This window comes from Hyperoodon ampullatus (genome assembly GCF_949752795.1).
Source record: "Hyperoodon ampullatus genome assembly, chromosome: 19".
NCBI classification, from domain to species: Eukaryota; Metazoa; Chordata; class Mammalia; order Artiodactyla; family Ziphiidae; genus Hyperoodon; species Hyperoodon ampullatus.
This window is the reverse complement of record NC_136932.1, coordinates 19,311,347-19,338,689: the sequence shown is the minus strand read 5'-3', so window position 1 is coordinate 19,338,689 and position 27,343 is coordinate 19,311,347. Positions and strand designations below refer to the sequence as shown.

General features: G+C 45.6%; 2 protein-coding genes across 2 annotated transcripts; one reads left to right on the top strand and one right to left on the bottom strand.

The window, feature by feature from the left end:
• Nucleotides 1–8,139: 8,139 nt before the first annotated feature.
• Nucleotides 8,140–13,779, bottom strand: ATP5PD (ATP synthase peripheral stalk subunit d). Its single transcript, XM_079725633.1, has 6 exons — nt 13,718–13,779; nt 11,699–11,829; nt 11,066–11,162; nt 8,785–8,856; nt 8,484–8,546; nt 8,140–8,340 (listed from the first exon to the last, which is right to left on the bottom strand). The coding sequence occupies exons 2-6, from the start codon at nt 11,818–11,820 to the stop codon at nt 8,209–8,211; spliced, it is 486 nt and encodes a 161-aa protein (XP_079581759.1). The 5' UTR covers nt 11,821–11,829; nt 13,718–13,779; the 3' UTR covers nt 8,140–8,208.
• Nucleotides 13,780–14,044: 265 nt separating this feature from the next.
• On the top strand, nt 14,045–26,666 carry KCTD2 (potassium channel tetramerization domain containing 2; the record flags this gene model as incomplete). Its single annotated transcript, XM_079725135.1, has 6 exons — nt 14,045–14,383; nt 15,999–16,107; nt 18,378–18,469; nt 23,197–23,292; nt 25,394–25,519; nt 26,637–26,666. 6 exons carry the CDS (start codon nt 14,045–14,047, stop codon nt 26,664–26,666), a joined length of 792 nt encoding a protein of 263 aa, XP_079581261.1.
• Nucleotides 26,667–27,343: the final 677 nt, after the last annotated feature.

Here is a 27,343-nt window from a genome sequence, read left to right as displayed (position 1 = left end):
AATAAAAAATAAATAAAAATAAAAAGGGATTATCTACTGTATAACATAGGGAGCCATACTCAATATCCTGTGATTAAACCATAATGGAAAATAATATTAAAAAGAATGTGTGTATATATATATAACATGTATATATAATATGCATATCTGAATCACTTTGCTGTATAGCAGAAATTAACACAACATTTAAAATCGACTATATTTCAATAAAAAATAAATAAAATAAATAAATAAAAATAAAAGGAGTATCAGGGAGATATACATTTATGATTTTCACACTCTCCTGTGTGTGTGTGTGTGCACGTGTGTGTATATATCTATATCTATCTATCTATCTATATATAATTATCCTTTGGTAAAATGTTTAATTTTTGTTTTAATTGTACTTTTCTGACCAGGGATGATTTTTTTGTTTTTTACCTTGAAGCCCTGAGGAGCTATGGGTGTGCATCCAAGTTGACTATCGCACTGTGTGCCCTTTGGGGATGCTGTATTTACTCGGGGAGAGGCTGTATTGTTTATCAGGTTTTCATAAGTCCTTGACTCAAAAAAGTTTAAAAACCACCATTCCTTGTACTTTTGGAGAAAGAAATAACAAACTAGAAGTACAGAATCCCTCTCTCCCTTCTCCAGAGTCATCCAGAATTCTTCCTGTTCTCTCTGCTCTAAGCCAGCCTCCAAGTTTTAGGGATGCTACTTTCCAGCTCTCTCTGGCTCCCAAGCCCTGCCGCGTGGCTGCAGCATCACAGGCCTAGCCTGCAAAGCTGGGGCTACTGCTTCCCTCCTGGCCTTCAGGCTTCAGTTCTTCCTAAAACCATCCTCCAGGCCCTGCGTCCATGGAGTTTACATTCAAGTGAGAGAAAAGACAGTAAACTAGTACCAGGAGGATTTCAAAATAAAGAGGGTGATGGGAGACTATTAGTTGAGTAGTCAGAGAAGGCTTCTGGGTACAGAATGGCACAGGTACCATTGGTAATCTTGTCACCTTCAGAGGACTTCTTTAATATCTTGGGTGACACACTACCTACTTCATGGGGTTATTGTGAGGAGTATTTATGCTCAGTGATTAGAACAGTCCCTGGAACGTAGTGTGTGCTCTGTAAGTCATGGTCATCACCATTTACTATGATACTAGTTTGCTCCATTATTCAAGGGTTTTGTGTGATACTCTCCTACCAGACGTGAACCCCTGAAGGCTCAAATTTCATCTTACATTTCTTCTCTTTCATTCATAAGGAATTCATATTAAGATTTTTCTAAATGCCAAGCACAGTGCTAAGCCCTGGGAAATATAAACATGACTAAGGTATAGTACTGGCACTCAACAGAGAATCTTCTAGAATCCTCTAGATTTTCCTAACCTTCTAGGATGAGGAACCGGAATCGCAAATGTCTGAAGGTAAGGGGCGCGTGAGAGGGGCAGTTAGCAATCTGCTATGGCTGTAATGGAGGAAGGCGAACAGTGTACGAAGAGAGAACCCTGGAGTAAGGAAATTACATTTGATCTTGCTGGCAGAGGGTTTTAAGCAGAGGAGCAAAATAACTATACTTGTATTTTGAAAAGATCCCCTTGGCAGCACGGTAAAGAATGAATTAGAGGGACTTTCCTGGTGGCGCGGTGGCTAAGAATCCGCCTGCCAATGCTAGTGAGACACGGGTTTGATCCCTGGTCCAGGAAGATCCCACATTCCCTGGAGCACCCAAGCCCGTGCACCACAACTACTGAACCTGCACTCTAGAGCCCGTGAGCCACAACTACCAAGCCCATGTGATGCAACTACTGAAGCCTACACGCCCCATGCTCTGCAACAAGAGAAGCCACTGTAATGAGAAGCCCGCGCACCGCAAGGAAGAGTAGCCCCTGCTCGCCACAACTAGAGAAAGCCCACGTGCAGCAACGAAGACCCAACGCAGCCAAAAATAAATAAATAAAATAAATAAATTTATTTTTTTAAAAAAGAATGAATTAGAGACAACCTTGTAAATCAACTACACTCCAATAAATATTTTTTTAAAAAAAGAATGAATTAGAGGCAGGTGAGGGTGCAGGCAGAGAGACCCCTTAGGGAAAGATGTATGGTTCAGGGAAGAAATAAGCAAACCATGAATGGAGGCGATAGCAGGGACACCAAGAGGAGGGAAGTAAAACAGATGTTCAGGAAATGGAATCTGTGGATCTGGTTCCTAACTGCTGTGGGATGAGGGAGACAAGGAGCCCAAGATGGTGCCCAGGATTTGGGGGGACAGTGCTGCCACCCCCCCCAAGACAGATGGGGAAGGGATGAGTTCAGGGCTGATTATCTCAAGTTGAAGATGCCTGCAGGATCCCCAGGTGCCTGATCCCCCCTCCCCGTCCCACCCCACCCAAATCTATCCATTTTTTTCATTGTAGTTTCTGGATTCTGCTTTGGTGTTTGAAAAATTCTCTCACCTGAAGCTTATATAAATATTCACCTACAATTTTTCCTGTTGTTTCTTGTGGGTTTTTTTTTTTAACATTTACATCTGTAACTGGAATTTATTTTTAAGTGTCAAGTAAGGATCTGTTCCTGTTTTACAAATATTTAAACACTTAGATCAGTGCCTTTCCTCAATGATTCAAAATGCTACTTAGATTATTTAGTAAATACTTATATGCATATACCTTGAATAACGCAGGTGGGGTGGGGGGGTTGTTAGGGCCGCCGAGCTTCAGCTTCAACCAACCCGGATCATGTAGCCCTGTAGCGTTTACAGCGCAAAAAATCTGCGTGAAAGTGTGAAAGTGAGCTGCAATTCAAACACTGGTTGTACAGGGGTAAACTGTACTTAATCCTAATACGGTATGGACTTTTCCTGAACATTCTGTTCTTTTCCATTGATCTAATTATTCTTTAGCTTTTTATGATACTTAATATGAGAGTATTAATTTATAACCCAATTTATTAATTTTTTCAGTATTTTCTATTTTTCTTATCTATATCTTCTGATTTTTTTCTCTAATCAAAATGTATTGTGTAATGAAATGTTTTTATACAACACAATTTAATGCCATCAGTTTGCTTTGTTTTAATATGAAATGTTCATGTTATTTTTTCTTCCAAACATTCTGTAATTACATATTTAATTTCTCATTGATCCAAGATTTAGGAGAGAGAGTTTCAGTTTCCAAGCGGCTGCATTTCTGTATTGTTTTGTCTTATTGTAGTTTATACTGTGGCTATTAATTGTTGGTCTTATGTAATGTTTGCTCTGGGAGCAGTCGATGTATACTGCAGATTCTTCTTTTTTTTTAATTTGAAGCTTTCTTTATAGTCTAGTGTTATCGGTTTCCAGTTATTCTGTTCGTATGACATAGAATTTAGTATATAAGCTATTAAATGAGTCTTTATTATAGTTTGCTCTAGTCTCACTTGTCTTGCAAATGTCAAAAATAGAAAGGTATGGGTTTTTTTGTTTTTTTTTCGGTACACGGGCCTCTCACTGTTGTGGCCCTTCCCGTTGCGGACGGGCTCCAGACGCGCAGGCTCAGCGGCCATGGCTCACGGGCCCAGCCTCTCCGCGGCATGTGGGATCTTCCCGGACCGGGGCACTAACCCGTGTCCCCTGCATCGGCAGGTGGACTCTCAACCACTACGCCACCAGGGAAGCCCAGAAAGGTATGTTAAAATCTTTACAAATTATGTTTCTAGAAATTTCTTTTTAACTTTTTTGTTTTATATGGTTTTAATTTTTTTTTTTAGTATATCAAGGTTCCAATCATTATTTTTTTTCATGTGAATGGTTTCCTTTATTATTTAAGAGCTGCGTTTGACCCATATCATGTTTTTGTCTCGAATTCTACTTTGCTAGATAGTAATATTATAAATCTACATTTTTGCCCATGCTTTAAAAATTCTTATAATGAAAAATTTCAAACATAGCCAGAAACTGAGAATAGTAAATAAACCAACCTAGATCCATCAGTTATCAAGATTTTGTTGCATTCAAGATTTTGTTGCATTCACTCTATTAATCCCTTTTATCCTTAATTTTCTTAAGTATTTTTTTAAAAAATCATTTATTTATTTATGGCTGCATTGGGTCTTTGTTGCTGCACGCGGGCTTTGTCTAGTTGCAGTGAGCGAGGAGCTACTTTTTGTTGCGGTGCGCAGGCTTCTCATCGTGGTGGCTTCTCTTGTGGAGCACGGGCTCTAGGCACGCGGGCTTCAGTCCTTGTGGCTCGCGGGCTCTAGAATGCAGACTCAGTAGTCGTAGCGCACGGGCTTAGTTGCTCCGCGGCATGTGGGATCTTCCGGACCAGGGCTTGAACCCATGTACCTTGCATTGGCAGGTGGATTCTTAACCGCTGCACCACCAGGGAAGTCCTTTTCTTAAGTATTTTTATTTTATTTATGGCTGCGTTGGGTCTTTGTTGCTGTGCGCGGGTTCTCACTGCGGTGGCTTCTGCTGTTGTGGAGCACGGGCTCTAGGCGCAGCTTCAGTAGCTGTGGCTCGAAGGCTCTAGGGCACAGGCTCAGTAGTCGTGGCGCACGGGCTTAGTTGCTCTGCGGCATGTGGGATCTTCCCGGATGAGGGCTCGAACCCGTGTCTCCTGAATTGGCAGGTGGATTCTTAACCACTGCACCACCAGGGAAGCCCTTTCTTAAGTATTTTAAAGCAATCCCAGACATCACATCGTTTTATCCCTACATACTTCAATAGTCATCTCTTAATTATCTTTTTACAGTTGATTGGTGCAAATCAGGATCCAAATAAGGTCCAAACACACAGGATTTGGATGCTGGGTCGCTTTTTAACCTAAAGCTGCCCCCCCTTCCCTCCTCTCCTGCCCCATGCCATTGACATGTTGAAAAACAAAAAGTCAGATTTCCCGTAAAATGTCCCACATTTTGGATTTATCTTCTTTGTGGTGTCATTTAACTTGTTCCTCTATCCCAGATATTTCTTCTAAATTGGAAATTACTTTTTTTTTTTTTCTTGCGGTACGCAGGCCTCTCACTGTTGTGGCCTCTCCCGTTGCGGAGCACAGGCTCCGGACACGCAGGCCCAGCGGCCATAGCTCATGGGACCAGCCACTCCACGGCATGTGGGATCTTCGCGGACCGGGGCACGAACCCGTGTCCCCTGCATTGGCAGGCAGACTCTCAGCCACTGCACCACCAGGGAAGCTCTAAGTTGTAAGTTACTTTTAATGCCTTGATTTTTAAATTCAGGTTCAACTTTTTGGCAAAAAATACTTTCAAATGGTGCTGTGTATTTAATACAGTATGTCAGAAGGTACATAATATGGGCTTGGCATCAGGGGTGACAGCCTGATCACTGTCAAGTGCTTCATCAAACTTTCATATAATGGTCTCATCCATTAATGATCTTTGCCTGAATAAACTACAGTTGACCCTTGAACAACTTGCAGATTAGGGTTGCTGACCCTCCTCTATCAAATAATCTAAGTTTACACTTGGCCCTACCCACCCACAGATTCAACCAAGCTTGGATTCAACCCACCTTTTATGGTGTAGTTCTGTAGTATGTATTTATTGAAAAAAATCCACATATAAATGGACCCATGCAGTTCAAACTCGTGTTGTTCAAGGGTCAACTGTATTTCATTAGGGATTACAAAATAGTGCTTTTTCCAATGTTGCTTTCTTTCCACATAGTTTGTAAAGAACTATCATTAACTAGGTCTATTAGTTTATCCTGAAATACCATTGTTTAAATTAAAGCAGCATAAATGCGTATTTTTTTTCCTTCAATGCCAGTTTTTAGAGTAAGGAGTTGGAACCCTTGATATAGCCAATGTATCCTTCTTTAACTTTTTCTTTGGCCACGCCTCTGCTTGTGGGATCTTAGTTCCCCCACCAGGGACTGAACCCAGCCCAGCAGTGAAAGCTCCGAGTCCTAACCACTGGACCACCAGGGAATTACCTTTTTTTTTAAAGGATGGACAGCTTGTAGTTAGATTTTAGCTGACCCAGTTTGAATTATTGTCTTCTAATAGGGGTCTTTACTGATCCATAATCATCCTAAGTATGTTTGGTTCTGTATTTATGCTACTTACGTTTTTGCTGATTTCTTTAACTTTTGCTGTATAGGATGTACTTTTCTCTCTTGTGATTTGAAAAGCATAATCCTATTTTACTAGTGATTATTTTTAATGTAAAATCAATGCATGCTCAATGCAAAACCTTCAAACGATTCAGGATAGAAAACTTAAAAGTGCCCCAATCCTTCCTAAATGCCTTGGACTGAGAGCACGTTGTCAGTTTTTCACTGTTGTTTCTTCCTGTGAGTCTTCCAAAGGCTCTCCCTCAAGTGCTAGGGACCCCTCCCTTTATGTTACAAAACTTTCACAGGACTCATATTGCTTCTTCCCTTGAACACACGTTCTAACCACACTCCAAAAGCAAACTCAATGGCTTTTTCTAAGATTCCCATGTTTTCACTTGTCTGAATCCCTGTATCTTCAGCTGGATGGCTGGGTGCCAGTTCAATGATTCACAGCCTGGGGGCAGGGAGCGAATGGTACTCGTTTTGTGCATTAAAGTCTTTCTGGCAGTACTGCTGAACATCAGATTATGTTACGACTAAAGCAGCTCTAAGTGGAACATGCCTCGCCCCTCAATTACAGTTTACCTTTGGCCTAGCCCCTGCCCTACAAATTAGGGGTGATGGTGCCCCAGGCTTCCTCTGCTTATGTCCTTTAAGACTACATTATTTTGAGCATTATCAGCAACTGTTGATCTTCTCCAGTAAATTCTGGAATCTCTGGCAGAAGTGTCACAAAATTATTGGCCTGTGCACATTACCCTTCCCCTGGTAGGTTTTTTTTTTTTTTTTTTGGACTTCATTGCTGCACATGGGCTTTCTCTAGTTATGGTGAATGGGGGCTACTCTTTGTTGTGGTGTGCAGGTGGTGGCTTCCCTTGTTGCGGAGCACAGGCTCTAGGTGTGCGGGTTCAGTAGTTATGGCTCACGGGCTCTAGAGCACAGACTCAGTAGTTGTAGCGCACGGGCTTTGTTGCTCCGCGGCATGTGGGATCTTCCCGGACCAGGGCTCAAACCCGTGTCCCCTGCATTGGCAGGCGGATTCCTAACCACTGCACCACCAGGGAAGCCCCTCGGTAGGTTTTTCCTACAGGATTCAAGCCATATCAAGCCATGTCAAGCCAGATGCCTTTGCTTAGATCACTTTCTTACCAAGAAACTTCCCAGGTTATCTCATTTAATTCTCATTACAATTGTCATGTTTGTAAATGAGAAAAGGAAAGTCCCAAGATGGTAAACGATTAGTCTAGAACCAGCAACTAAATGGCCAAGGGCAGGCATAAGCAATAGGCATACCAGGTCCTCTGACTTCAAGGGCAATACAACTTTTCCCACCACCTCATCTTACTTTAAACCACCTACATTTCCTGGCATTGCTCAGGAGTCCTGCTAACTACAATCAATACTAGGATTTTTTTTGCGGTACGTGGGCCTCTCACTGGTGTGGCCTCTCCCGTTGCGGAGCACAGGCTCCAGATGCGCAGGCTCAGCGGCCATGGCTCACGGGCCCAGCCGCTCTGCGGCATGTGGGATCCTCCCGGGCTGGGGCACAAACCCGCGTCCCCTGCATCGGCAGGCGGACTCTCAACCACTGCGCCACCAGGGAAGCCCTATACTAGGATCTTTTTAAATGAAACGATGGAATTAAAATAATTTCCTATGTTCATATACAAAGCTCTAACAGGTTTTAACTTTGTGACAAAATTTCTTTTTATAGCACATTTAAACTGAAGAGCTGAAGCACAGAAAAGTAGATCCCTGCTGCTACTCGCCCTGCTGTTACACCTGCATGTGACTTACTGATGGACACGGAGCAGGAAGCACTCCCTAGGAATCAGTGGTTTGAAAGCAAAGAGAAAGTTCAAGGCAATCAGTAGATAATGATTCCTCTTTACCATATTCCAGTGAAAAACACTGTCATCGACCCTACTGTTATTTGGTACAATTTCAGCAGCCCTGGGGGCTCAGTAATTGGCTCCTACAGGCCCTCACCATTAGGCAACAGCACACACCTATGGGCATACCTTTCCATTTTAACAAAAACTCCGCTCCCAGTGAGGTAACTCCAGAGTTTAACTATCTCACCCGCAAAGGAACAGACACACACAGCACTATATAATTATTTTTAATGTCCAGAGTTTATAATTCAAGGGCCAGAGCTTTCTCCCAGACTCAAGTTTACAATTGCTCAATTGGCTGGTGAGGCCAGTAGGGATACTTCTTCTTATCTAATTTGGTGTCTGGGAAGACTTCATTCAAGTCCTCAATGGTCATCTGATCAAATGGAATTATGTTCTTCATCTTCTCCAGCTAGAAAGAGACGGGAACTGGGTTAAGATAAATAGGGCTGCAGAGATGCAAAAAAGAATCCAAGGCAGGTTACCCCCACTAGGTGAATAATGTGTGGCCGTGAAAGAGAGGAAATATAGGCAAAGGCCAAGGCTCATCCTTACCTCTTTCTCGTATTCCTCAATCCTGGTCTTAGAGAGAGACACAAACTCAGCACAAATTTTCACCTTTTAAGAGAAGGGAGAAATTCTGTTTATAGAAATGTTATCGTACAGTATGTACTCCTTTGCTGGTTTCTTTCACTCACAGAATTATTTTGAGGTTCATCCATGTTACTGCGTTTATTAATAGTTCATTCCTTTTTATTGATCCTTTAAAGTCACTCCACCTTAACCTTACTAGGAAGAAACAGAACTGTCAGGAATTAAGAGAATTTTAGAATAAATAAGAGCCTCAAATACTTACATCATTTTTTTCTTCAGCATCCACCTGGGCAGTATATTTATCCTCTGGCATAGGAACCTTCAGGGCATTAAACTACAAAACAGTGACAGTGAGTTGTCGTTAATATAACCAAGAGCCCCCCCAAAAGGGCTCAAAGCTGCTAATCGTAATAGAGCATATAAAAACACATTCTCCATTCGGGGAGGAAACCAGCATGCATCTAGGGCGTCGTAGTGGAAAGGGTGCTAGACTACCAATGGAAGCTCAAGGTTCTTCTCTGCCCCATCACTAACTAACTGGAGACCTTGGACAATTCTTTATTACAATGAGCTTCAGTTTCTTCACTTGATAAAGAGAGTTGGACTTGATGACCTCAAAGAACCCTGCAGTTCTAAAGAAATTCTGATTTTTTTTTTAAGAATTCTGCATTTTATTGCACTCAAACAACATTGAACAGAAGACGTTTACATTATTTTTAGAAAATCCATTGATGTTGCCCAGCTCGGCATATATTTGTAAAAGACAAGGCTCATTCATTGAGATATTTGGAATTGGAAAGTATTTGAAGTTGACCACAGCATAATGAATCCTCAATGTCCAGAGGTCTAGAGATGATTATATACAAAAGTCCAGCAAAATTTACTTTACACATTTATCAGTTCTATGTCACTCCTAAGTTTCCCTAAAACATATGGCTTTATAAAAAGTAGCGTTCTAGGACTTCCCTGGTGGCTCAGTGGTTAAGAATCCGCCTGCCAATGCACAGGACACGGATTCGATCCCTGGTCTGGAAAGATCCCACATGCCGCGGAGCAACTAAGCCCGTGAGCCACAACTACTGAGCCTGCGCTCTAGAGCCCATGGGCCACAACTACTGAGCCCACATGCCACAACTTCTGAAGCCTGCACGCCTAGAGCCCTTGCTCCACAACAAGAGAAGCCACCGCAATGAGAAGCCTGCGCACCGCAATGAAAAGCCTGCGCACCGCAATGAAGAGTAGTCCCCGCTCGCCGCGACTAGAGGAAGCCCGCGCACAGCAGCAGAGACCCAACACAGCCAAAAAAAAATAGTGTTCTATAATTCACAATAGAAAGTAAGAGCTTTATTAGATTTTTTTTTTTTTTTTTTTTTTTTTTTTTTTTTTTTTTTTTTTTTTTTTGCGGTACGTGGGCCTCTCACTGTTGCGGCCTCTGCCGTTGCGGGGCACAGGCTCCGGACACGCAGGCCCAGCGGCCATGACTCACGGGCCCAGCCGCTCCGCGGCATGTGGGATCCTCCCGGACCGGGGCACGAACCCGCGTCCCCTGCATCGGCAGGCGGACTCTCAACCACTGCGCCACCAGGGAAGCCCTTTATTAGATTTTGAGTAGCAACTCTGTATTACCCAGATCACAGGTTTAGAAAATTATTGTTTTTTTACTAATGTATTACTTTGGGTTTCACTACACTATGGTTCAGTATTACTTATTACAGTGTAACAATGCTCTCTAATGATAAATATATAAAATCTCTTCGATTTTCATCTTTTTAAAAAAATTTATTTATTATTATTATTATTTTTGGCATGCAGGATCTTACTTCCCTGACCAGGGATTGAACCTGTGCCACCTGCAGTGGAAGTACAAAGTCCTAACCACTGGACCGCCAGGGAAGTCCCCTGATTTCTCTTTTAAAAGAAACCGTAGTGGACTGGCATAAGTCATGTTTGCATAATGGAGATGGAGGAGATGGTCTCCTTAGAAGACAGCTTAGTGTTGAAGCCCCATCACTTAGCACTGCACATGGCAGAGTGGGCCCTCAATAAGCAACTGCTGAATCAACAAACAAACTACGGATGTTGAAATTTAACATCAGAAGAGGATAGGTGAGCAAGAGATCACAGCTACAAGGGACAGTAAAAAAGACAGCAGAGAAAAGAGGAAAACAGTAAAAGGGTAGAAAAATAATGTTACATTTGTTCTAAAAGGAGACAGGTGGGGAGCTAAGAAGGAACTCAGAGTTGGGCAGAAACGTCCAACTCAAGAGCCCTCTGGCTCCCAGGTTAAGGCTCTGCCATACTGTTTCCTTGGATAAGAAACCTGCTGAATGAAGAGACCCTGAAGTCTCTGCACCTATTTACCATTTAAATCTATCATCACAAGACCTCTGGCCACACCCATCTCTCCTGAGCCTCCTTTGGATTCTGGGTGTTAATTCCACCCCTCTTTCCTCCCTGTCATCCTGCACGTGTAGTTGTCCACCGTCCTGCTCCCCAAGCAGGACGTGTTACAAGACCAGATCTTTAGTTGCCTGAAGTCTCACCTTCTTCTCAAAGTCATCCACCAAGCCAGCCTTTGCCACAGTGGCCTTGTAGTAAGCCCAGTCGATAGCAGGTGGCTTCTCAGGCAGAGCGGCCAACCTGATCACGTAGAAAAGCAAAAGTTAAGATTGTTCCATGAGGGCTTCCCTGGTGGCGCAGTGGTTGAGAGTCCGCCTGCCGATGCAGGGGACACGGGTTCGTGCCCTGGTCTGGGAAGATCCCACATGCCGTGGAGCGGCTGGGCCCGTGAGCCATGGCCGCTGGGCCTGCACGTCCGGAGCCTGTGCTCTGCAACGGGAGAGGCCACAACAGTGAGAGGCCCGCATACCGCAAAAAAAAAAAAAAAAAAAAAAAAAAAAAAAAAAAAAAAAAAAAAAAAGATTGTTCCATGAGTAACAAAAAATTCACACAGCAATTTCCCTGTTCCTTATTCCTATGGCCTGGGGCTATCATCACACTCTTCCCTTGGAGGGAGATCAAAGGAATGCAAAAAAATTACTTGTATTTGGAAAATGCATGGATTTCTTTATACTTTCTGCCGGAAGAACATCAAAAATTCATGTGCAATTCCAAAGCACATTTTGTTTCCACATTAAGTGACAGGTTAAGAGGCTCCCTCTCAGCAAGGTACTGACCTGGAGGTGAGGATCTCATTCCAGGATTTCAGGGAGTTAGCAACAGCCTTCTGGTTGCGGGGTATGATCTCCCCAAAAGCTACCCAGTCGATGGCTTTTAGAGCAAGTTTCCGTCCAGCCATCTAGAGATCCTAGAAAATAAAACTGGTCAGATCAAAACAGGGCTCTTGGAGAGAATCATCTGAAGGGCATCTTAGAAATATTCAGGTATTTCAGAAATAGATCAGCATCATATGAGTGGGTATATCTGTCAACTAAAGGAATTAGGATTACTAAATCAGAAGAGGAGGACAATTTACCTTTTCAAATTCAAGGTGTGCAACCTGGCATATAAATATATTCTCTCCCCTCTAGATGGTCCTCCCTCTATTCCCCAACTCCTAACTTATCAAAGCCCAGTTCTCTAGTGTTTGCACTCCATGTACCTCTGGAAATACTGGTAATGCAATAGTCATGCATTACATAAAATAATTTAAATGCATTTCCACTCAGTTTGCGTTTTATTCACTGATTCTCCAGTGCACAGAACCTGACACATACCCCCATTTCAACAAGGCTTAGTTAAATAGGGCAGACTCTCGACCAAAATTTCATTACCTGAAAAATGGGGATAATAGTCCTGCTTACCTAAGAAGGCTGTTAAAAATATCAGATGTAGGGCTTCCCTGGTGGCGCAGTGGTTGAGAATCTGCCTGCTAATGCAGGAGGAGACGGGTTCGAGCCCTGGTCTGGGAAGATCCCACATGCCGCGGAGCAACTAGGCCCGTGAGCCACAACTACTGAGCCTGCGCGTCTGCTCTCAACAAGAGAGGCCGCGACAGTGAGAGGCCCGCGCACCGCGATGAAGAGTGGCCCCCGCTTGCCACAACTAGAGAAAGCCCTCGCACAGAAACGAAGACCCAACACAGCCAAAAATAAATAAATTAATTAATTTAAAAAAAATATATATATATCAGATGTAATTGTGCACATCAATTTGCCCTACAATCTTATACAAACTTAAGGGGCTCTCTACCCGCTCCCTGTCAGATTAGTAATACACCTGCACCTTCCTATTCATGTCTGACGATCCCCTGCAGTGTTAGCACATACCCTGAGTATACTGGCAATACGCTTAAAAAAGGTATTAAATACATGTGTGAATGTGAGAGAAAATGGAAAGTGATTACAGCCATTTTTTAAAAAAAAAACCAGGATAGAATATGGGAAAATAGTCAACTTAAACTAAATAAGATCAATGTCAAACATTAGGAAAAAGACTGAAATGTCAAAGGTCTTTACAAGTTATGGGGTGGATCACAAGGAAGATGGAAGAAATCTTCCCCAGGATCTCAAGACACTCGTCCAACACCTGCCGCTTCCTTTCACTCTCAGGATAGCTTATGTTTCCTGGAGTGGAGGTGAGGGGCAGGTGACCTTTAAATACACCAGAAAAATAAGCGCCCTTACAGAGACTTTTCCAAGCACAGAAAATAGGCTTCATAAATGGATTGCTGTCTTTTATTTACTGCTGAATCCCCAGCGCCTAGAACAGATCTTGCACACAGGAGGTGCTCAGTGAATATTTGCTGAATCGGTAAATGAACCCTGCACTTGAGAAGCTCTGAAAGCTCCACACGCTCGAATGCTGAAACCTTCAGGAGGAGGGAAGGGCACAGCCCTCCAGCCTGCTGGGTGTCACTCAGCAAGCTAAAACTATCTCCCGGCAACGTTTCCGCAGCCTCCAAACCGGACTACTGAAGTCGGCCAGGCTGGGGTCGGGCTGGACGAGACAAGGTTAGTGGAAGCGCCTAAGTCAGAGGCGGTGGGGTCACAGACTGGCCCCTGCGACCTCGCGCTCGGGGGAGGGGAAAGGAAGGGAGCGCGGAGCAGCAGCTACAGCAGGGACACTCTGCCAGCGGGGCAACCGCAGGGCCCGGCGTCCTCGGTAGGGGCGCGACAAGGGTCGGGCCGAGGTTTGCAGGCGGCAGAGCAGAGGAACCCGCTGGGGTCGGACCTAAGGACCCAAACCTCACTCACCTTCACCGACCCCGGCGGCCCACAGTCCACAGCACCAAGGAACGGAAGTGGGTCACCCGGAAAGCCTCCCCTCAGCCAGCCCCAAAGCCAAGGGGGCGGGCCCTATTTCTCAGGTCAGCCAATAGCGATGGGGGTTGGTTCCGGAAGTCCCGTCCCCGAAGGCGGGCGCCTAGCCTCTACTGCCAGAGTCCCCGGGAGCTGGTTGGGGGCGCTCCCGTCCCTCTCCGCCGGCCCCTCCCCCGCCGATGGGCCGGCCCGGCTCTCCCTGCCAAGAGATGGGCCGGCCCGGCGGCGCGCGGGCAGCGGCGGCGGCGGTGGCAGCCCAAGATGGCGGAGCTGCAACTGGACCCGGCGATGGCGGGGCTGGGAGGGGGTGGCGGGAGTGGGCTGGGCGACGGGGGCGGCCCGGGTCGCGGGCCCCCCAGCCCTCGCCCTGCTGGCCCAACGCCCCGCGGGTACGGCCGCCAGCCCACCGCCGCCGCGCAGCCGCTGGAGCCGGGTCCCGGACCGCCCGAGCGGGCAGGGGGCGGTGGAGCCGCCCGCTGGGTCCGGCTGAACGTGGGCGGCACCTACTTCGTGACCACCAGGCAGACCCTAGGCCGGGAGCCCAAGTCTTTTCTCTGCCGCCTCTGCTGCCAGGAGGACCCGGAGCTGGACTCAGACAAGGTGTGCCCCGCCCTCGGGCGCGCCCCCGGCTTTCAGACCCCCTCCTTCCTCCTAGGCTTGTCCCCCGATTCCTGCAACACGCTTCTCACTGGCGGGCACCTCGGGCCGGGACCCCCTCCTCCTCCTCTTTCCCCGCCAGGCTAACCCCCGGGGCTATTCTCCCCCATCCTCGGGCGCACGCGGGCTTTCTCTCTGACGCCACCCTTCGTTCTCAGCGGCTCCTTCCCCACACTGTGCCCACCTTCACCCACGAGAACCCACTCCACACCCCTTCTCCGTATTCCTCTCTGCACCTCTCATCCCAGCCCCTCAGGTCTGCATGAGTTTTCCCCTGGCTCCTCGTCAGCCCCTCACCGCCTGTGCCAGATGCATCCAGAACTGGGTCAGGGTGAGCTAAGGCATCTTTGTAGCTTTCTCAGACTTCCTCTCGGACCCCTCTGCCAAGTTGGGTGAAAGCCTGGGTCTGATGATGGCTTCGACAGCTGCAGGAAGTGCTTCTCATGATATCATACTTCTTTCCTGTGGTCCTGGTCCCTGAGCTCCTATCTGGTAACTGTCATTGTTTTAGGTCGATATTTGAGATCAGATACGTTCCTTGGAAAGAGGTGGTCATTTGCCAGTGCAAACCTCAGCTGACCCGTTAAGACCAGGGAAAATGAAACCCAGAGAGTGCTGTTGGGCAAGATGCATGGCTGCTAACCAGAGAGTTGAGAGGTGACAAGACGCCTAACCCGTTTTCAGTTTGAGCTGTTGTCTGAGTTGTTTTTTTAACTTTACACGTTCATCTTTTAGTTTCCGACTTAAAAACATTGATCATTGCTTACAGCGCCTTGTATCCCATAGAGCACTTAGCTGTTACCTTGCAACAGAGCTAGGGTTGGGTAAACATTGGTTGATTTCATTTATTCATCTCCTGCCTCTCCTGTAATAAATCTCAGATTGAAGGAAACCTGTCCTGCCCTAACTTTAAAGAGTTTCCAAAACCTTGCTTATTCTAAAGGAATTATTTGATCTACCCCGAATTTTCCTTGTTGCAGTAGAAGCCAGTTTCTTCTTGTTCCCTTTACTGTAAAGATGAGTAGGATTAAAACTGCTCAGAGCCAAGTCCTGGCTTTGCCAAGCTTCCTGTGGGCACAGATCTGGAGTGTGTGAGTTACAGCTGCCAATGCAGACTCCCACTGTTGTTGGCCCTGAGCTCTGGAGCATTGCCAACTGAACAGAGGTTTTCTTAGAATTAGGAATGTGATTCAGGGACAATAGAGAAGTCAGAATGTCCATCTCAAGCAAAAATTTAGATCATGCAACTATGGCATTTTCTTCCTCGGTTTCTTTATAACAAGTATCCCAAAGGAAGAATGTTGGTAATTGCATCAGAATAAAAATTTTAGAAGTTCAAGTTAATGCCTAGATGATGAATATGACTGTACATCTGTAACACCCTCCCTGAAATGATCTTGAAGCACAAGATACATAAAACTAGGCTTCTTGCCAATAGTTTGTGATAAATATCTAGCAAAACTTGCCCGCTCACTCGTGAATTGTGACAGAGAGGTGGAAACCCTGCCCTGACTTAGCCGGAAAGCTCCACAATGATACCCTTATGTTTGGTTGGCAGGACGAGACAGGGGCATATCTGATTGACAGGGACCCTACCTACTTTGGTCCTATCCTGAACTACCTCCGCCATGGGAAGCTCATCATTACGAAGGAGTTGGCAGAAGAAGGTAAGAACGATGTTTGCGTTGGGCGTTTTCAAAGTTCAGGTCAAATCTTTAAAGCTGTTTCACAGATTTGAAATTATTTTTTCCACAGATTTTATTTTATTTTATGTTTTTCTGGCCACGCCGTGCGGCCTGTGGGATCTTAGTTCCCCAACCAGGGATTGAACCCGTGCCCCCTGAATTGGGAGCGAGAAGTCTTAACCACTGGACCGCCAGGGAAGGTTTTCATCAAGGTTTTGAGGTTTTCATCAAGCTCGTGTGCAGTAGATAGTGTAGGAAAGCTTTACGAAAATAAATAGGGAGCCTCCAATTACCTAGTCTCGTCTGAGAGGGTCTTGAAGGAGCCCCTTTCGGTTCCCTTCAGCCTCCTTCGGGAGAAGGAAGCTACGTAGCTCAGCTTTGGAGATAGCTTTGGAGTTTTTTCTGAACCTGCAGAATTGTCAGGACCCCTTTTTACATTTACTTATTACTAGCAGTGAATGTCCACAGCCTGAAGCAACAAATCTCTGACATTTAGCTATTCATACTTTCAATTTTAGTTTGAACTTGCAGCTGTAAAAAAAATAATAATAAAGGCTTGGCCTCATTTCTTTTAAGACTGGTCTCATGCTTCCTTGTAAATTTTTGCATCTGACCTAATTCATTCTCCAGCCCGTTGTCAGGTGCATCGTTATTTGACTCATCTTTTTGGTTTGTAGAGCATTTGGACTGTAAGTGGGTCTAGACATCTTTCTAAAAGGCTGTCTTGGGGGTGGGATAGGGAGGGTGGGAGGGAGATGCAAGAGGGAGGAGATATGGGGATATATGTATACGTATAGCTGATTCACTTTGTTATACAGTAGAAACTAACACACCATTGTAAAGCAATTATACTCCAATAAAGATGTTAAAAAAAAATAAAAATAAAAAAACAAAAGGCTATCTTGGTCTCACTGAGGCATTCAATTGAAGACTGGGGCCTTTCCCTAGAGCCAGGGCACCCTGACCTGGGAGCTTTAGCTCTGCGTGAGAAAGCTGTAATGGCCGTGCTAATTAATGAAGTGGCTGCAGAACACTGCTGTTAAAACCAGTCAAAAGAGGAATCACTCTCCCCTTTTTTTTTAAATGCCCCCTCCCTTTTTTTTTCCTTAACATTTCAAATGCATACAGAGTAATGGGAATAGTGCAGTAAATTCCACCCACCATCCAGCTTCAGCAATTACCAACTCATGGGTACTCTTGTTTCTTGAAAAGAGGAATCTGAAGCATCTTTTCTAATGCCTTAAAAAAATTCATTTTGAAATAATTTCAAATTTAGAGAAAAGGGCAAGAATAGTACAAAGAACTCCGTTTACCCAGATTCACCAATTTTTAACATTTTTTGGTCATATTTGCATTACAATTCATTCTCTCTTTCCTCCTCCCCGCTCTTTTTCCTCTCCCTCTTCTAGTTTTTATTTCAGAACTATTTGAGACTAGGTTACAGACTTCACCCATTAATGCTGCAGTGTGTATTTCTCAAGAACAGGACGTTCTCTCACATAACCACAATACAGTTACCAAATTCAGGAAACTTAATATTGATGAACACCTTAACTATAGCTTATATTCTAATTTTATCAGTTGTTCCATTAATGGTATTCATAGCAAATTTTTTTCCTGGCGCAGGATCACACATCCCATTTAGTTATCCTGTCTTAGACCTTTGATTTTGTTTAGCATGGGATTCTTTTTTTTGGATTGAACCCAGGGCCATGGCAGTGATAGCTCCGAGTCCTAACCACTGGACCGCCAGGGAAGTCCTGTGCATGGGATTCTTTCAATGACTGCCTTTTATATTGTTCAAATAATAAACATCTTGTTAAATTTGGTCCACATAAATTTACACACACACACACACACACACACACACACACAGACCTTTGGTCATTTTTAGGACAAACTAGGTAGAAATTGCAAGCTCAAGAGTTGTCCAATGGGACTAGTTCCAGGAACTAAGTGACATATGGTAAAGGTGTCCTGCAGCTCACGGGCAGGTGCAGGGAGAGCAGGGGACGGTGCCGGGTGGGAAACTGCAGGGGTGAAACGGAGTAAACAGAGCGCTGTTGACTCACTGCCGTTGGGGAAAAGGTCACGGGTGCACACCAAACAGAAAGAAACATTTCCCAGGCTGCAGGAGATAGACTAGACTTGCATTTGAAAGATGGAGTCCTTAGCAAGCTCATGAACTCCAGCCTCTTCCTGCCATTTTCTGGGGAATTGACACACATCTAACTACAGTTTGGCCCTTCTAGGTGTGCTGGAGGAAGCGGAGTTTTACAACATTGCGTCTCTCGTGCGACTTGTTAAGGAAAGGATACGGGACAACGAGAACAGAACTTCACAGGTAATGGGTTTTGAACTCTTAAGGGGAAGATATCCCAAGTGGCTCTCTTTGTCCATGTGTCTGGGTGTGATTTGAAATGGATGATGGGCTGCTTGGCCAGAGCCCTGCCTTTCCCCATAGAGCCGGAGGTCTCTGTGCGGAACACTGTCCGTCTGCCAGACAGACAGCGTGTACTCTGCCAGACTTGTTCAGAACAAGGAAACAGAGGAGAAGAAATCACAAAGAAGACGAAACAGCCCCGAGTCCCCTTAGAAGAGCGGGAGGTTGTGGCTGCTCTCCATCTGGCAGTGGGGGGAGCCACTGCACTTGAGGTTCAGAGCCTGTTCTTTCCGGCGGAGTATCTGTCTCCCTTCATGTCCCCGTGGAGACCAAACAAGGTCTTGCTTCCGCCTGTTGGCTTCTGTTTATTAGGACCAGCCTTCAGCCTGTGGCCCTGTCACATCCAGCTTCTGACAGCCTCTTGAAACCAGTCATGGCGTAGACTTTGCAAGTGGCTTGTGAATCATGCTTCTAAGAAAATACTATCAAGCTTCTCTTTTTATTATGAAGACTGGATTTTTTTTTTTTTTTTTCCCGTACGCGGGCCTCTCACTGTTGTGGCCCCTCCCGTTGCGGAGCACAGGCTCCAGACGCGCAGGCTCAGCGGCCACGGCTCACGGGCCCAGCCGCTCCGCGGCATGTGGGATCCTCCCGGACCGGGGCACGAACCTGCGTCCCCTGCATCGGCAGGCGGACTCTCAACCACTGCGCAACCAGTGAAGCCCTGAAGTCTGGATTTTTATGTTAACTTAGTAGATATGGTAACAAAAATCAAACAGAATTTGCCACATAGTTTGAGAACAGAACGGAAGGCAGTGAGGCACTCTTATCTCATTTCATGTCGCATCACCCATCATGTGTCTTAAGTAAGTGGCCACAGTAGCTTCTGTTAGGCCCTGGGGACCCCAACTGATAGGAGAAGGTCCACGCCTTCAAGAAACTTAAAGTCTAGCAAGAAACACAGACACTCCCTTTCATGTATTTAGGCTCTATTTTAAGAGAGTTTAGCTGCAGTAACGGGGCAGAGTTGGACTCTAGCATGACTTGCCTCTTATCCTGTCAGATACCGGTGGTGGTCGCTTTCCTGAGATCTAATCTATTGCAATATAGAATTTTCCTTGAAATAAGAAGGCAGTATGTTCCTTTTCAAAAGTAAAAAATAGTTCCTTGCTCTTTCTGTGTTAGACTTCATATGTCAAAATTTTTCTGGCTCTAAATGGAATTATCTGGATGAATAACGGACACCTATGATAAAAAATGAACTCTTTTATACATTTTATCTCCAGCACTTTACAAAGGTGGAAAGAAGGGCTTATTCATTTAGTTCTCTTACATCTGCCCGATGGCTGAAAGGATCGCAGGCTCAGCGGCCATGGCTCACGGGCCCAGCCGCTCCACGGCATGTGGGATCTTCCCAGACCGGGGCACGAACCCATGTCCCCTGCATCGGCAGGTGGACTCCCAACCACTGCGCCACCAGGGAAGCCCTGAAAGTCTCCTTTTTAATGTTCAAAGATGAACTTGTATTTGGTTTGCAGATTACCATATGAAATATTATCTAGTGTCACCAAGCTTTCTGCCATTTCATAGTATATTTACATGGCATCTTTCACTATTATAGATACTTAATAGATCAGACATTCTGAGAGTATTGCCTCATCCTCAGTTTTCCACATTCCAAAAAAACCCCTTTGATTGCTTAATATAAATATTGATGGTACCATAGAGTATGTCATTTGAAACCATTCGAATCATGGCCCCTGAACACTCTCAGTTCTTTGCCATTAGCAAATTCTTTGAGAGCATCGTTAGATTTCTATTTGATGACAGCAGTTAATTAGTTCTCTAGATTCTGAGGCTTGTGGATTTATACCCAGTTGGAAGCCTTTTTATTCTAGGAATGTCAAGACCCTTTTGATGTTAATTGATCTTTCCATCTGTCCTCTTTATTTAGTGGAACTCTGGGCAATGGATTTGATGTTGTTCAATGACGTCCCCTTTTGCATTTGTCCCACGTGGCTCTAAAACTGAGTGTGGATTTCCGTGTCTGTCCCTTCAAACACGTTATCTCCTTTAACTTGTCTGCGTTGAAAGGAGACACACGTGGCAGACGATAGGGCGAAGCCCAAGATGTGGGGGACCTACTCTGCCCTTTCTCAGTGACCTCACATCTCTTTTAGTGGCTGCCACCATTCTATTACTCTGCTGTCCTTGGTAGTATTTTTTCCTAGGTGATTAATCTTGGTGCATTTGAGAGCACCAATGGTTTACTTTGGAAGAGAAGAATAAAAATGAGGCAGTACAGATACCTTAAATACCTGGGACTTTGACAGCTGTGGCCACTATCAGGTCTTTTGGATGCTCTACATCTTATAATATAAAACATCTGGTTGTTTCCGAAATGCATGGCTAGAGTAATTGAAATTGTCAGAAGATTTGTCCTATATTTTACATGGAAGAAAATTTTTTTTACCTTAGCACCTTGTTTAATGGTAGCTGTACCTCATTTAGAAGGACAAAGTATACAAGAAAGATGATAATGTTGTCAGGCCGATCTGGGCTCAAGTCCCAGCTCTACCTCCAATCCACTTAATCGCTGTACAGCTTGGGCAAGATACTGTGCTCCGAACACCAGTGTCCCATGTGTAGAAGGAAGCCAACACCTGCCTTCCAGGACTGCAGTGAAGACTAGAAGAGAAGGGTGTAACACTTGGGGCTTGTAGCACTCGGTGATCAGTAGCTGCTTTTATTTATCCAGTATTCCCCAAGTTGTTCTAAAACGAATTTTCTAGGTAGCTGAAGCCAGCTTGTCCTTTTGAAAAAGTGTTAAGTTTTCATCATTCTTAAGGAAACAGTCCGTATTTCCTTAAAATCCAATTGAACATAACTGACTCCTTTCTCCATGACCAGGAGTCATTGTTATGAACCTGGGTTGCTGTTTGTGCCTTATGCCCTCTGGGATGGGCAGTGAGTGTGCAGCTTTGCACCCAACACTGAATGGTCCCAGATTGCTAAATACCGAGTCCTCCTGTGTGCCTGTAATTGTCCTTCTGGGAACTGGAACTTCCATCTGGCAAGCTTGCCTCCCTGCAGCCACCCTGGCTGTCTCGTGACTGGCGTCTCGTCCCCCATGGGCCAGATCATAAGTGTCAATGAAGTGTAGGGGCCTTAGTGCTACGGGTCTGGGGCATCCATTTCAGTTGCTCTGCCTTTTGGCTTTAGGTTCTAATTTATGTTCTAGAGAGTTGAGTCTTGCCAGCAAATGGCCTTTCTCTGAATCTTTGACACCAACTGGGTGACCAACAGTTCAATCCTGCCCTTACCCTGACCACCCAGAGTCAGCGTCAGACTCCACGGGTCTCAGGTGCCAGTCGTAAGTCTGGGTCCCCAGCCGCCTGCACTCTGTCTGGCTTGGCGACAAATTCGGGGGCTCCCACAATGCCCCCTTCACGTTCAGTAATTTACTAGACTAACTCGTGAAAATCAGGAAATGCTCTACTTACTATAGTTTATTATGAAGGATGCAAATGAACAGCCAGATGAAGAGATTCATGGGGTGAAATCCTAAAGGGTCCTGAGCACAGGAGCCTCTGTCCCCGTGTAATCAGCACGCGCCACCCCCCCGCTGCGCAACACACGGATGTGTCTGCCGACCTGGAAGCTCCCTGAACCCCGTCGCTTAGGAGTTTTTCAGGACGTTCCATTTGGTAGGGAAGGTTGATTATATCATTGGCCTTTGGTAATTGAACTCAATCTGTAGTCCCTCCCCCTTCCCCCAGGGTCACAGGATGGGGCTGAAAGTTCTAATCCTCTAACTCCCTCAGTCTTTCCGGTGACCAGCTCATTAGCATACAAAAGACACTCCCCTCCGTTTATTTGTTTGTTTGTTTGTTTGTTTGTTTTGGTTGCAGCATGAGGGATCTTTTAGTTGCAGCATGCGGACTCCTAGTTGTGGCATGCATGTGGGATGTAGTTCCCCGACCAGAGATCGAACCCGGGCCCCTACATTGGGAGCGAGGAGTCTTACCCACTGGACCACCAGGGAAGTCCCCAAAAGACACTTCTGTCACTCAGGAGTTTCCAGAGGTTTTAGGAGGTCTGTGCAAGGAACCAGGAACAAAGACCAGATATTTTTTTATTATACGCATATCTATAACAGGAATGTTACCATGTAACACTGAAACACTTCCAGGTAGCTTCAGCAGAGGGTAGAATAGCTTGAACATGTGTGCATTATGGGATCCCTATTTAATGTATTATTCCCATATATAAGGTATCATTCTGAATAAACCAAGATATGGTCTGCATTTTCAGCATGTATGTCAGCTATAGTGACTGAAGAAGAAAATGTGGCTTTCTTGTCCAGAGCAGTTTCACTCTTATTTTCTACTTTGGGAAATAGATGAAGTCTTCAGTTTATCAGCATGGTCACTCACATAATTCATCCCTCCGGAGTTCAGGATTCTTTTATTTTATTCATGTTCTTGGACCCCTTATTTTCTTTCTTGGGTAAGTTTTTATTGAAAAACTACAGTGCTGCTTGCAAAGGGGATAGTGGGTGGCCACCAAGAAAAAAATTCCAAGCAAACTCCTTTCCAGTCTTCATTTTTTGGAGAGTCTCACCAAGGCAGCTGCAAACTGCTGTGCCCTTGAAACCGGTCCTCAGAGTCTGTGTGTGGTTGTCACAGGGCCCCGTGAAGCATGTGTACAGAGTCCTGCAGTGCCAAGAAGAGGAGCTCACGCAGATGGTGTCCACTATGTCTGACGGCTGGAAATTCGAACAGGTAATGTTTCTTTTGTGGGAGCAGTCCTGTGTCTCAGCCTCGGAGCCAGTCGCCGTCTGTAGCCAGTTAATCACCCTGGGAGTCGGGTGGGGGCCAGGTGTGGTCCTGTTCCAAAATGGAGAAAGAGCCACTCCGCGTGGATTCTTTGCGTGGTAGACGTGATGAGTTGGGGAGAACTGAGGGTAATCTTGTGTCTCCCAGCTTCGTATCCAGAGTTTCTGCGTGGTTCTGCCCAGAGAGAGTCAGCCAGCTTGTTTAGGCTTGAAAGTGCTTCTCTGGGCTTTTTTCCCTCAGAAGGATTCCTTTCAAAAGTGCTGTGTTTATAAAGCAGAAACTAACACACCATTGTAAAGCAGTTATACTCCAATAAAGATATATTTTTTTAAAAAGTGCTTTGTTGACACATTCTAGATTAAGTAGCTAAAGAAGACTAGGGTTTAGCAACAACCCTCCCTTTGCTTATCCCAGGGTCAGATCTTCATCATTCCGAGTATGTGCGCCATCCCCCATGCACGGCGTAGTGAACAGCTGTGATGTGAAGGGATCAGACATCAAGGAGGGTGGCGAGGTCCTTTCCATTCACTCTGTGGGTTTCTCTTCTTTAGCTTTGTGCTTGTGACCGAGGCATCAAAACAGTGTCTGAGAGCCAGAATTTTACTGCTTTCTTCCATTAGATGGCAGAATTGTTCATCTGTTGTCTTCAAAACACAGGGAGGCTGAGCATGAATAGAATGACTGTGTTATAAATTCAATGAATCATGCCTGTTTTTAGGTAGAGTTTAAGAGGTCGGCTGAACTGTCACCATAAGCTTACTTTCTTAAATAAGAGTTACTCTATGTGTTAACAGTATTATGTTATAGATCAAACACACAGGTGTCTCTGTCTTCAGAACCAATACTGGATGATTCCTCACACTTAGCTCCACTGCAGAATCAGTGCTACCTGTATGTGTCAGCCTAGTTCTTGTTCAGGTGTTCTTGTTCAAAATGTCACCATACTTCCACTCCAGAAGTATTTTTTCCCTGGTATAAAGTTTCAAAGACAAAGGATATTATAACAACTTTTTTTTTTTTAAATAAAAATTTATTTATTTATTTTTGGCTGCATTGGATCTTCATTGCTGCACTCGGGCTTTCTTTAGTTTCGGCGAGCCGGGGCTACTCTTTATTGTGGCTCGCAGGCTCTAGAGCTCAGGCTCAGTAGTTGTGGCACACGGGCTTAGTTGCTCCGCAATACGTGGGATCTTCCTGGACCAGGGATTGAACCTGTGTCCCCTGCCTTGGAAGGTGGATCCTTAACCACTGTGCCACCAGGGAAGTCCCTATAACAATTTTTTTTAAACTGTTCTTTGTGAAACTAATGAATAATTTATCCTGTTTTTCTCATCTTATTGATGTGCTGTGGGAGGACCAAGTCTGCTCCCTTTGACTCCATTACACGGAGGAGGAAGTTAAGGCCCAGGAAAGCTGAGGTGTCTGCAGCCCGGTCATACAGCAAGTCAGTCATGGTCTTCCGACTTGAGGCCTTGCGGACTTGCCAGGATGACCACACCCTCGGGCTCAGCTTCTCCCTCTCTGCATCTGTATTTCCTCTTTAGACTAGAGCCTGAGTTCAATTCACCAAAAAGGTTAGAAGTCCCAGCAGCATTTGGCTTAGAGTAGCTGTTGAGTGACTCTCGCGTGGTGCTTTCCAGAGCCTCCCGAGCACCAGTCTCCTGTCTAGGACTTCTGCTTAAAGATGAGCCAGCTCTGTGTAGGTGTTTTGGCTGAAGCAAGTGTCCGTTTTCATTCACAGAAGCATTCTATTTCCCCTCAATGTTTGCTAGAAGGAATAATGTGACCGTATCAATCCTGGCTGCTGCCTTTGGCACTGTTTCAAGTGCTTGGGTGAGGGGACAGTGGCAGAACTCACACTTTTCTCTGGGGAAGCCTGGTGAACACCTGAGATCCAGTTATCCCCTGGGGCCTTGATAGACCCAGAGAATTCTTCATCCTTTGAGAAGCAAAACAAAAGTTCGATGAGGAGGAAGGTTTGATTTGTGTGGCACTTAAATATTTTAAGATCACTATTTGTATGTTCGCCATATTCTTGTTTTATCAGCTAATCAGCATCGGATCTTCCTATAACTATGGAAATGAGGATCAGGCAGAATTCCTCTGTGTTGTCTCCAGAGAATTAAATAATTCTACCAATGGCATTGTCATTGAGCCAAGCGAGAAGGCAAAGGTAAGTCGCTTCACCGACTTTCGTCTCTGACTCTTTGCTCCCAGCTTCTGTGCAGGCCTTGCCTGAACTGTTGCTCACAGGTTCTTCCCTTTCCTTCTCAAGCCAGTTTTGCATTTCCCCTTCATTTTGGCCTTTTGACTGTTGTAATTTTTTTTTTCTTGGCTGTGTTGGGTCTTTGTTGCTGCACGCAGGCTTTCTCTAGTCGCGGCGAGCGGGGGCTACTCTTCGTTGCAGTGTGCGGGCTTCTCATTGTTGTGGCTTCTCTTGTTGCAGAGCACGGGCTCTAGGCGCACGGGCTTCAGTAGTTGTGGCTCGCGGGCCCTACAGCGCAGGCTTAGTAGTTGTAGCGCACGGGCTTAGTTGCTCCGTGGCACGTGGGATCTTCCCAGACTAGGGAACGAACCTGTGTCCCCTGCACTGGCAGGCGGATTCTTATCCACTGTGCCACCAGGGGAGCCCCTGACTGTTGTAAATTAAATCAGGAATTTTGGAGCAGTGACAGAGGCTTTTAGTTAGGACACGTGAACCAAAATAGGGTAGTCTTTTCCCAGCCTCTGTCAAATCAATGAAAAAGCTTATGGCCATTAATTACTATAAGGTGAGAATTCTGAAACTCAAAATTGGAAAGTATTTTACCTTTATATTTTGAAACTGTCCTCTCTCTCTCTCTTTCTCTGCCATCTCAAGAGAAAAGGTGTTTGGTTACCTTTGTGATTCCCCCCACCCCCTGACGCCCTGAAGTTACTGGAAAATGGTTGCACACTGTTATCTTTTTTCCTCCACTGTGCCCCCTCGTACACAGACACACATACATGCTTCTAAATCATCAATATGTGGTGAGCCCGGACCGTGTCCTTTCTCACAGGGGAAGTGGTCCAACAGCACATAAACTTAGGCCTGGCCGTGTTCAGCAAAAGTCTTTTACAACTGCAGTGCTTCAGGGGCGGTTGCCTGGCTTCCTGGGGTAACGGATTGTCGTGCTGCTCCACGGGGTCCAGTGGAAAGCGGCTCCGGGTCTCTTTCTCTTCCCTTGGCGGTCTGGTAAGCATCCGCCGCCCAAAAGCAGTCTGCATCCAGCCTCCAAGCCTCAGCCCTCTCCCCCACCTTCCCCTTCCAGATTCTTCAGGAGAGAGGCTCTCGGATGTAAAGTCCGGAGTCCTAACCGACGAGAGAGCAACCCAGCAGAGCACCTCTGTGAAGTTAAATCTTGCTCCTGTACAGTAACCGAGCTACTGCAAAGCAAAGCTGAGCCTGGCCCCCGGTGGAGAAGTGTTCTGGTCAAAACCAAAGGAACCCCAGCCCCACCCACAGGAACCGGAAGACAGAGGCCGCTTCCGGCTGCAGAATACCTTTTCAGTACCTGCTTCTGTTTTCTTAGCCAGTGTTATAACAAATCTTTACAAGAGCAGCTGGACCAGGTTCCCAGCTGGAGCTGATCTAGGGCTAGGGGGAGGGGAAGAGGAAGGCCTGGGTCTTTGCACATATGCTGTGCTTCAACGAAGCTGGAGCAAACGAAGAGGTTTTTCCCTGTGCTGTGCCATGTTTCCACCTGAGTGGGCCATGTTGGACGTTGGCAGCCGCTTTGTAACACCATCTTTCCCCGCCCATGCACCCCAAAATAATGCAGCAGATGCAAAGGGTTCTAGCTTCAGGTTGTTGAACGAAGGTTTGGTTAGAGTTGCCAGAGTACCCCACGTTCCTATGAACAAAGCCTCTTGGAGGAGGGGGAGGATAGGGTGTCCTTGGTTGTGGTTGGAGACTGGGGCTCGCAGCTCTGGATTCGGGGCACCCAGCTGCTACCATGTTCAGCTTTGCGTCGTTTGT